At 51.9% G+C, this 10929-nt stretch overlaps 4 protein-coding genes across 4 annotated transcripts; 2 read left to right on the forward strand and 2 right to left on the reverse strand.

The window, feature by feature from the left end:
• Window positions 1–168: 168 nt before the first annotated feature.
• On the reverse strand, window positions 169–2140 carry An09g02270 (uncharacterized protein; the record flags this gene model as incomplete). The annotated part of the gene is made up of 5 exons (XM_059749648.1): window positions 169–1206; window positions 1270–1441; window positions 1492–1576; window positions 1614–1759; window positions 1803–2140. 5 exons carry the CDS (start codon window positions 2138–2140, stop codon window positions 169–171), a joined length of 1779 nt encoding a protein of 592 aa, XP_059601323.1.
• Window positions 2141–3311: 1171 nt separating this feature from the next.
• Window positions 3312–4810, forward strand: An09g02280 (uncharacterized protein; the record flags this gene model as incomplete). Its single annotated transcript, XM_059749649.1, has 6 exons — window positions 3312–3618; window positions 3720–3810; window positions 3896–3962; window positions 4036–4373; window positions 4460–4586; window positions 4658–4810. The coding sequence occupies 6 exons, from the start codon at window positions 3312–3314 to the stop codon at window positions 4808–4810; spliced, it is 1083 nt and encodes a 360-aa protein (XP_059601324.1).
• A 488-nt stretch (window positions 4811–5298) lies between these two features.
• Window positions 5299–9005, reverse strand: An09g02290 (uncharacterized protein; the record flags this gene model as incomplete). The annotated part of the gene is made up of 3 exons (XM_001393506.3): window positions 5299–5390; window positions 5438–6243; window positions 6292–9005. The coding sequence occupies 3 exons, from the start codon at window positions 9003–9005 to the stop codon at window positions 5299–5301; spliced, it is 3612 nt and encodes a 1203-aa protein (XP_001393543.1).
• A 221-nt stretch (window positions 9006–9226) lies between these two features.
• On the forward strand, window positions 9227–9816 carry An09g02300 (hypothetical protein; the record flags this gene model as incomplete). The annotated part of the gene is made up of 3 exons (XM_059749652.1): window positions 9227–9263; window positions 9369–9518; window positions 9686–9816. 3 exons carry the CDS (start codon window positions 9227–9229, stop codon window positions 9814–9816), a joined length of 318 nt encoding a protein of 105 aa, XP_059601325.1.
• Window positions 9817–10929: the final 1113 nt, after the last annotated feature.

Below are 10929 nucleotides of genomic sequence, written 5' to 3' on the forward strand. Positions count from 1 at the left end.
AAGTAATGCACAATATATCTAGTCAGGGTTGAGGATTAAACAGCATGTCGTTCTATCCCAAGGTCTTCAGCAGTTGTAGTATTTACTATCTACACACCAAGTAAAGTTCTACAGATAGTGACTACAGTATATACATCCCCTTCCACTAGACTATATATAAACAAACCATCACTCGGAAATCCCACTCCTCCCAGACCAAAATCCACACTCCTTCACCCCCCACTCATCCCTCTTCAACCTCGCCGCAACCCCAACTCCATCCCCCCCAGCACGTTCATCATTCCCCTCCCCAAACACCATCACCTCCCCTCCCTCCCCACTATACCTCTCCCAAACCTCCCTCCCCTCATACCTACCCCCCAGAACATTCGGATCCCCATGCACCACAAACGAAGTCACATACGCATGAAACAACCCCGCAACCTCCCTCTGAGCCTCCGAAATATCCCTAACCGCAGGATTAAACGTCTCATACTCCATCTGATCACCATGGTTCGCGCCTCCAATAACAGTCTTATTCAACGCCCAGCGATACAAAAACACCGGCTCACCACAACCATCATCATTAGCAACAAACCCCGCCGTCTGCCGTACTGGACACGCATACGCATAATGCCCATACGCCGCCTCCAGCCGCTTAAACTGCCTTCCTAGACTCGGGATCGGCCTTGTCTCGAGGTATGGCGACGCCGTAGCATATACATTCGGATCGGGGTAGATCTCATCGATGGTCTGGATGTCGCTCTCGGGGTACGCGGGGAGGAGGGTTCGGAAGAACGAAGTGAAATCCTCGGAGAGAGAGAGGTTGCGAGGGACGTAGTATGTCCCCTCGTTCGAGTTGAAGCCCGTTAGGATGGGCATCCTATTCCACTTTCCTGAGCGCCAGGCGTCGATGGGCCGGCGGTGGATGATCTCGTGGTCGATGACGGGTTGGAAGGCCCAGCGGATGGAGGGGTTGTATTTGTCGAAGACGGAGATGGAGGCGGTGGTAATGGCTGAGGATGGGAGGGCGCGGAGACAGGGCAAAATGGCAGTGTCGGGGAGGTTAGTGCAGCCCGTTTCAGTGAGGAAGTCTGTGAATTGGGATTCGTGGAGGGAGGCGTTGTAGGGGTGGACGGCGCGGGAGGTGGCGGCGCCGGATTCGATGATGGCGCGGTGAAAGAGGGGGGTGTTTGGTGGGTTGTAGTTCATGATGTGGTGGGCTATCTGTGTGGCGTTAGTTTGGGGGTAGGGGACTGAGTTCTATTTGTATCTTAGAAGGGGGCATACGGAGTGCGCGCCGGCGGAGAGGCCGATTAGAGTGACTTGGGTTGGGTCGCCGTTGAAATGTGCGATGTTTTCTTGGACCCATTGCAGCAGGAGGATCTGGTCATGGAGGCCTAGGTTGAGGATTCCTTCTTTGGCGGTTAGGGTGGATGGGAGGAAGCCGAGGGCGCCGATGCTGATGGGTTGTTAGTTGAGTTGATTCGGAGGACAGGTTTGAGGACGTACCGGTAGTTGAAGCTGACTGCAACGAAGGGCTCGTCCGACCAGCCGACCATCGAGGCCGTGTTGTGTCCGGAGGCTGGATATTTAGCTGTGGGTATATAGAGGACTGAGGGTGATACACCTACCAGTGCCGCGATTGTAGGCTCCGCCGTGCACGTATACAGCGACAGGGAGTTTTCCCTGAGCGCCATGAGGCCGGAAGACATTGACTGTGAGACAGTCTTCATCACCACCTATGTCATTTGGATTCAAGAGCTGCTTTCCAGGGCACCTGAAAGGTCAGATATGATCTGAATGTCGTATAAGAAGCATACCTTGGGCCGAATTCACTAGCATCGATAATCTCGTCCGTCGCATGGACAGCCTCCGCACGGCGAAACCGTCTATCCCCAATTGGAGGCAATGCGTATGGAATTCCTCGGAAAGCATCTACCGGGGACTTGAGCGTGTCTGTCAAGGTCGTGCCGACGACAGTGCCCTGGGGGATTATGACGCGAGGTCGATTATAGAGCACGACATCTTGTAGTGCGGCCGGGACCCACGGAGCCAGAATGGCTTGAATCTGCTCGGTTGGGTGAGAGGCAAGTTGCTGGGCGAATAGTAGGAGAAGAACTGGCAACGAGGCCAGAGCAATGGAGCGTGCATTCAGCATGTTGAAGTGTAGTTTGCTCGGAGAAGGGCGGGGGACTTGTTCACTAGTTATTTATCATCGGGCCTACTTCTGAGGCCGAGGATATCTTTCTCATCTCCACTTGCCAATCTTATCTCCGCATCCTTATCGCTATCTCGGATACTTCTCCGGAATCGGGGTCGCTGACGCAGCAGGGTGACTGCATTGCTGTTAGGGTGCAGCATGATAACTATTAGGAGCTTCTAGTGATATACTGTGTATCTTTTTCTGTTGGGGATTACAGGATGTGGAAAGACTGTCTGAGATAAATATCATAAACATCTACAACACAAGTTTGAACGCTCGTGTTTCACTCTGCCTCACAAAGGGCCAGAAACTTGAAGAAAGTGTCTCGTAAAGAATTTAGCATAATAAAAATAGGTGCAGTCTGTCTAAGAGGCTTTCAAGTGATATGGCATCCCAATACTCATCGTCCCCATTGTCCCATCCTGGGAAGTATATCAAAAATTACAAACGGTAGAGATGTTCTGAGATCCAGAATATATATTTCCATGGTCACAGGACACGATTCCCAACTCAAGCTACAGTACAAACAAACTGTCTCACTGGACACATAAATTATGAGATACTAAGGCAAAGGCAACATATGTGGGCAGAAGAGCTGGATTGCTGGTCAGTGTCTCTTGCTATGCGAGCAATTCAAAGTCGCAGCACAGCCCCGCATTGCAAAGCGGAAGCTGTAATATGGAGTAGAGTGAGAAAGCGCCAATAGAAATGGTGAAACCGAGCTCAACTAGCAGAGCCAATAAGATTTCATCGTTTGAGGACTGTCGGGTCCCACCCGAGGCAGCAACGAGTGAATGCCAGAGGGATAAGGCATCAACAACATATGTGCAAAAATTTCGGGAGGAATCCCTTGGCTTGGCAGTGAGAGTCCCATCATTCAGCCACGGCGGAATATTCCAAAGCATTGGAATCTTCATATACTCACATCAACTATATACTGGGTTCCAGCTACCAAGCAGAACCTTTCTTCTAAAGTAAAGGAGCAACATAGATATCACGTTGTTAGTAGAACCCCCTCGAGGCAGATGACCTGTCTATCAATAATTCACTAGAGACTAAACAGGCTCCCCAGGAAGTGCAATTGTGCGAAGATCATCTACTGAGAGCTCCCCTGTCTTCATAAATCATGCATATGCTCAAATCCACTGCATCTTCCTCGCTGTCCCTGGCGGAAGGCCATTACATCTATGCGATTACTCCCGCATCCCCGGAGTCGTTCGCAGTGATATCATCGGATGATTCGCTTCGCGTATTTGACGCTAACAGGCTCGACCATGCGACCGTCATCGCGGCGAGTGCTCATGAGGGCGTCACGTCTCTAAAGACATATGATGCTAACCAGCAGGTGCTGGCCACGGCAGGAAGAGACAACAAGGTAAAGCTGTGGGATCTGCGCAGCGGCAAGAAGGGTGCTGTTGTGGAGTTGGAGACATGTAAGCCCTCCCTCCCCCTGAAATTCCTCTCATATTGTCTCCTATATCTATGCACAACTCTCATGATTACCCAGTGCTAACCTTCCCAACAGCGAAACAAGCCCCCATATTATCTGTCGCCTGCTGCCCCGAAGTCCACGGAGTCGCAGCCGGAACAGAGCTCGTTTCATACCAAGCCATCGTCGCCTTCTGGTAAGCCAGCAGCTCACAATATGCGCACAAATCTCCCCACAAAGTACTACAGTATAAATTCACGAGCTGCTAACTGACGCCCCAGGGACACAAGATCCCCCGGCCAAACAAGCCTGCAATACGTGGAGAGCCACAACGACGACGTAACAGAGGTATAACCCAACCCAACCCAACCCAGATCTTCCATCCACACAAATGACCGACACCACTGACATAAAACCCCAGCTCCAATACCACCCCACCAATCCGACCCTCTTCCTCTCCGGCAGCACAGACGGTCTAGTAAACATCTACAACACAACCATCACCGACGAAGACGAGGCCTTGGTTCAAGTAATCAACCACGGCTCCGTGCACCACGCCGGATTCCTCAGCAACAACACCATCTACGCACTCAGCCATGACGAGGTATTCTCCGTGCACCCGGCGACTGACCCCGATGATGCGGCCCAGGAGCCAAGTCCCATTCAGTTCGGGGATTTGAGGCAGCCGCTGGGGTGTGAGTATATTGCGCAGGTGTGTGTGGGAAGTCAGGGGGCGTATGTTGCTGGGGGAAACAAGGAGTATGTTTATCCCTTCCCCCACCTTTTCTCTTTTGGATTTTGTTGTGGATGATGATGATGTTAACGAGTACTGTAACCTGGTGTAGGGAGAACCGTCTTGATCTTATTCCGCTTGTTTCGGAGCCCTCGTGGAGATTCGATCAGGAGAATCTGTGGAGGTTGCCTGGGGCGCATGGCGAGGAGGTGGTAAGGTCGGTGTATCTTGATGAGAAGGTGTGTATCACTTCTGAATATGATGTTTACGGGATTGATTGGATGGATGGAGCTGACGATAACAACTATAGTCGCACTCTGTGTTTACGTGCGGAGAGGATGGGGTTGTTCGTGCGTGGAAGCCTGAGGGTGAGGGGCAGGGAGGTGCTCAGGCGGAAGAGGCTGCGAAGGGATCCCGTAAGGAGAAAAAGAATAGGGAGAAGGGGAGGTTTAAGCCGTACTAGATCGTTTTATTGAGAGGTGAAGGATGATTAGGGGATTATTTCGTGTTAGAACGTTTCTGGTAGAAGTTTCATGGGAGTTCATCAGAAGCATCTCGTATTTATTCGTGACGTAGGAGATGCAGCCACAATACCTGAGGTAGATGAAACCGTAGGAAATATCTCAAATGCAAAGGGTCGGTTGGCTTGCCGGCATTCTTTCCCGGGAAATCTCTAAAAGCATACATCTTATTCAGTGGATCGTTTCCATCGTTACTCGTAACTGCTATGTCACAATCGCTGTTGCAGCACATGCTCAATCCAAACGCATCCAAAAATATTATAAAAGCCATATTTGAAGGAGCCAGCCAGAGCGTACAGCCATTCAGTCCGAATAACTCAGGCAAAATCCAGCCGACCCAAGCTGGCGACAAAGATACAGAACATTACAATAGTACAGTCATAACTCATCAAACATCCGAAATATACATCCAAAAATCAATCGTCGATGATTAGTGTCCCCCATACGGGTCCTGATAGGTTGGATATCCTCCCGGCCCCGGAGCCTGACCCCAGCCTGACATCTGCATGCGCAATCGGCGATCTATTGATATGTTAGTTTTGGCCACCACACACATAATGTCTACATACCCTTCTCGAAATCACGCCACCGCTTCATCGTGATCTTGCTGCTGTCAAACTCTCCCTCCCCTGCCTCGTGCCCCTTGTCCTTCCCTTCGGACGTCTGTCGGGTGTCACCCCAGCTAAAGTCGTCGAACTTCCAGTACGAGTACGTCGGTAGTACGAAGTTCCACACTGGCAAGGACAGCAGATATATCAGCATCCACAGCACATACACAAACTTGTGCGCCGTCACCACAATCAACACTCCTGGCAATCCCAGGATCAGCGCAAGCAGTACCAGTGGAATCACTTGCACTGGCTTGTGCACAATGGAGTTGATGACCACGTAAAAGGTAAAGGCGATGGCTGCTGGAAGCACCAGCGTGCCAATCAGCTCAATGAAGATGCAGAACTGCATACTGAAGCAAAAGGTCCCGCACAAGTCTCGTACCAGGACCAGCTCCATCAAGTTGTGCACGGTGCTGTTGATCCAGCGTCGTCGTTGCGAGAGTAAAACCATGAATTTGTCCGGCACCTGCGTCTTGCAGACTGCCTGGGGCACAAAAATCTGCTTTCGCTTGGGGAAAGTCCGCAGCATCAGTGTTGATAGATACCGGTCCTCACCCAGCAAAAGCAGGTTCTTCTTGTGCAGCGTATCGACTACGTTCTCTGAGTAATGCTCCACCACATCAGGGCTCGCCAGAATGGGGACCCAGTAGTTCTGACCACCCTTGGGTGCTTTGATCCGGTACATCGAGAAACACCCGGGAAGGCACGTCACACCACCAAAGACCGATTCGAACGCCTTGGCTTGATGATGCGAGATGAAATACCTGCTTGTATTAGTACTGCAGTAACACAAAAAAACGGAGGGCACATACTCGAAGACTTGGATCATCGTCACCCAGCTGTCCTTCTTGTTGGCAATCTTTGTTTCACCACATAGTCCCATCACCTCCGGATCCTTGACCATCGCGGCAATCATGTGGGTCAAACTGTCGGGGAACACCTTGGTGTCCGCATCGACCATCAGAATGACTTCATAGAAATCGGGCGAGATGCCCGTAACCTGCCACAAGCCGTTGAACATTTCGTATTCGAGTTCTGTCATCCGCTCGTCGAACATGACCTTCTGGAGGAAGGACATCAGAATAATTTGACTGTCTCGCTTGCCCCGATTTCCCGGCTTGGACTTGTTTGCTTCGGCTGGAGTGCCGCTCTTCACAATGACCATCATCGGAACGCGCTGCTGCCTTTCCTCTGGGATGATGGAGTCCTCACCGTAATCATAGAATCCGGCATACACCTTCGCCATGTTGTGGCGCTTCGACCCGGTGGCAACGGCAACATATGAGAAGGATTGCACTTCATCCTTGGGGATAATGGGATCTTTCATCATTCTTAGGACAATATCTGGGGTGGAAAACTCCTCGCCCTTTCCTTTGATCATTCCATCGCAGATCACGAGGATAGTTTTATGACTGTTCGGATAATCGGTCATGGCGATCGAGTCCAGTGTGGTGCGGATACCCTCTTCACCTTCCGAGTAACAGGTAACCAGGCAGAGTGAGTGAGCGAGAGGAAACCCATAGGGCTGCCATTCCGGCGGTGGCTGCGGGATAACACCCTCGTGGACATATCCGCCCATCCCCGGAGCTTCCGATTCAAGCATGGCAGTTGAGTAGCGCGAGTCCTGTCCGGGAAGGGCCAGACTCGATCGACTGGCTGCTACATTGTGGCGCGAGCCATCGGGTCCTATACTGCCCCCGCTACTGTTGTGGCTCTGCTTGTACATCGAGTTGATGGCGCCTGGTACTAGGCGTGTGGTGGAGTTCTGGCTCGCCATAGTGACGTACTGGTACTTCTGCTTGCCTCCGTTGCTCACAGTGTACGGGCTGGAGAAGCGAGAGGTGGTAGGCAGAAAGCTTGCCCGTTTGGTGCCCCGTTCCACCACACTGTGATCCGTCATGCGCGGGCCCGGCCGATATATATCATTGGCCCAATCTTCGATTTGCTGGTTCCGTGTCTTGGAGTCGGAGTCCATACTGGTTCTCGGGGCGGCGTAGCGAGCGGAGATGAACCACTGGAACAGCAGAGCGAAGATGAACTTCACCACGACGATCGACAGAATAAATATCAATGAGACGTATAGGACGACCTTGGAAGCGATACATCCCACGGTATCGGTGTCAATACTGCCGACCTTGATGATCTGCGACAGGCACTGGCCAATCCTCTTTTCCTGGCCCGTTTGCAGGTAGTACGTGAGATCGACCCCACGGACCTTGGAATTCTCGCGCAGCTCATCGAATTTCGACGGCCAGTTCACCTGGGAGGCATTGAACCACTCCAGTAGATCCAGATCGAGCACGTCGCCATCATAAACTGCAAGGTTTCGGCTTGTATTCTTGGTGTCGTCCCACGTAAAATACACGTCTCCGGCGCTCTTCAAGTTATAGAAGGTCTTCCGAGCCGTCCCTGAAGTGTGACAGGCCCAGCCGAGGTAGTAATCCACCGTCTTGTTCGGTTTGGACGACCCATCTTGATTGAAGGCGTGACAGGGGAAGTACCAGGCGAGGTCGCCGGCTGAATTGGTAGGCACATCCGATCCGTCCGCCAGGGTGATGAGATTCTTGCACGCCCCATTGACTTCTTGGAAAAAGAAACTTCCGTCCTGACCTCCGTATTTGTGGGGCAGGTCCCAGAGGACATTGGAACCGGCAGGGATGCCCGCAGCAGCCGGGTGGGTGGAGTGGGAGAGATCATAGGCCTTGCCGTGGAAGATCATGTAGTTGCTACTGACTTCATTGATCCTCAGGCGTGTGGGAGGGGTTCCGCACACGGTCGCCGTGAATCCGAAGGTCAGAAAACCGACGAATGCTCCAACAAGTAAAATGAGACTGATGAGGCCAATCTTCTCGCGCCAGGCACTCCGCTGGGCCTTTTTGGGCATTCCAAAGCACTTCAAGATAAAGTCGGGAGCCCAGAAGGTAATAATCGCGCAGTATGTGGTCCACGGACTGGGTGCCCGCACCTGCTCCAAGGCTTCCTGGCGTTTTCTCTCCGCTGCGGCTGCCCTTCGGGTGATCTTGCGTGATGATCGCCTCTTCTTGATGCGACGTCGATTCGGGAGTCGTTCTAAGGGCTGGTTGATATTTCCCTCCGTCACATATACCCTATCCTTTCCTTTATAGTCCATGCTCTGGGAGCTGTTTGTTTCTGCCTCCCCTTCCGCTCCCATTAGGGGCTCATCTCCGGTCGTCGACGGCTGCGTGGGCATGTTCTGAGATTTCTGGCGATAATGATAGTGCGGATGGCTTTGGTCGACCCGACTGCGTTCCGGCTTCGATAGAGTCTTCTTGTGCCTCGATCCCGCACCCACTTCCCCTCTTTCTTCGTCCACATCCTCGCGTCTTCGGGAGCTGCGTGAGCGGTGATGGCGATGGTGGCGGTGACCTGATGGGGATTCGGCTGATGAATCATTGTGGTGGGCGCTCTCGTGGGTGCGGTGCCGTCGGCGGGAGGACTCCCGGAAGGAGGAGTAGGGATCTTCTCGTCGCGGGGAGGCTTTCCCCGGACGTTGAGGTAAAGACATGGCCCTGCAGGACGAGGATGTCGAAGTTAGCAATGATCTTCTTTGCGCAGGCAAGAGTGGCATTTCTGTTCTCGATATTCCCTCCCGTAAGGTTTCGCGACTCACCTTTTCTAGCGCATAGGCAGAACAAGGGTGGGCGAATTGATCGCGCCGTGGGGTGAGGGGTGTCCGATACGGTGGACTAGGACGCAGCGATTCAAGCGACCGAAAGATGGACAGTTATGCAGTATGGTCTGCGGATCTCGGTTGAACAGGCTCGTATAGTCGCGCGCAGCTGAATGGCCGGTGCCTGGGACAGTCTCCCACAACCGCGGATACGAAACGAATGCGAACAGGGAGATCCCAGTGTATGTAGTAGGCGAGCGAAAAAGGCCAGGAAGTGCTTGCTGTCAGAACCCCCTGCCAAGGCGACAACCGGATGGGGTTCAGTAGCGCAAAAAGGATCAACGAGCGCGATGGATGAGAGAGGAAAAGAAGGGGAAATAGTGGCGGGCGCGAGTGGTCAAAGAGAGGGTACTAATACCAAGTAGTCGAGCGGAGGAGATGGACCCGGACCCGGCCTGGGATGGTCGAGGGGCACTAAGCGTTCTCTAACACCCAATAGTAATGCCACCTTAACTTTATTAGTCGGACCCGGAGCAGTTTCTTGCGATGACTAGAATCGGCGTGGATGCGACGAGAGCTGATCAACGAAGAGATTCTAATTCGAGGATCTGCACCGGAACTAGAGGGTCAGGTACGTAGGCGTAGTGCCAGGCCGGGCAATGGGTTTGGAAAGCAGCCTGAAGGGAGGCAGAGAGAAAGAGAGTGAGAAAGAAGAATGCTGGGGCCGGTGATGAGGGGAAGCGATGCTGAATCTGGGAATATCACGGGGGTGGCCGCTTATCGTCGCCAAGACCCCAAGCAAGTTGTTAGTCTCGGGGACAGGAATGCAGAATCCGATCGGTATGTGAACTGAATCGGGGCTGTCAGTGAGGTTGGTTGATCTAGTTTAAACGGAAGAATGTAAGTACGTTCACTGCTCGGAAGCCAAACATTCATGAGTCTGTCTGTCTGTCAACCAGGAAGACAGAGACAGGCCGGGGTAAATGACGATGGCTCGGGCGTACACAAATAACTGCCCGCCCACGGGACAGCGTCGCTAGGGGCAATCAAGGCTAATCAGCTGGTTTGCTGGATAGTCTAGTCTAGTCCACGACGGGATCTGGCCCGGACCCTGACTAGCTCATTTAGGGTTAGTGCCAGTCGGCTCCGAGACATGGCCAGATTGAGGGAAAAAACAAGTGGGAAATTCCCTTAATTCTCCTCTCCACATGGTGAATTGTTCCCTTTCTTTAACTAGTCGACGAGATCCCTCTTGTAAATCGAGCTTCCATGGCCCACTGTCATTCCCCAGGCATCCATTTCCAAGCAGCTCGACTGCGATAGAATTGATCATCTCTAATAAAAAACAGAACCATCACGATAAATATTAGAGCATGTCTTAAAAGTCAAAAGTCTATTAATAGCAGTATGTGATGTTGTGTCTTTGCAGTTGCAGCCCAATGTGGTCTGAAAATAACTCATGATCCTGTTCCTGACTGGCTAGGTTTGGGCTGGAGTTTGTTAACAAATTAGTTAAATGGCCGACCCTCCAACTCGGTGAATCATTCTTGCGCCCCGTGATTGTCGGTGGACCGCCGTTCTTACCTAGCCTCATGTACTAGATAATAGCCATGACGCATCGAATACTCTTGTCCAGTGTCATATTCACAAACCCAGTGATAATCGATATATCACCAATATTCCGACTACTAGTAATCAACACAATTCTTGATTGCAAAGGCGGTGCAGCTACCTATTACACATGAAACATATCTTGCAGAGAGTACTGTCCGCATACTAATCTTCTGCTGGCCTTTCTTTCTTTTTTGTTTTTTTTTTT

The sequence above is a fragment of the Aspergillus niger genome (assembly GCF_000002855.4).
Source record: "Aspergillus niger supercontig An09".
Lineage (NCBI taxonomy): Eukaryota > Fungi > Ascomycota > Eurotiomycetes > Eurotiales > Aspergillaceae > Aspergillus > Aspergillus niger.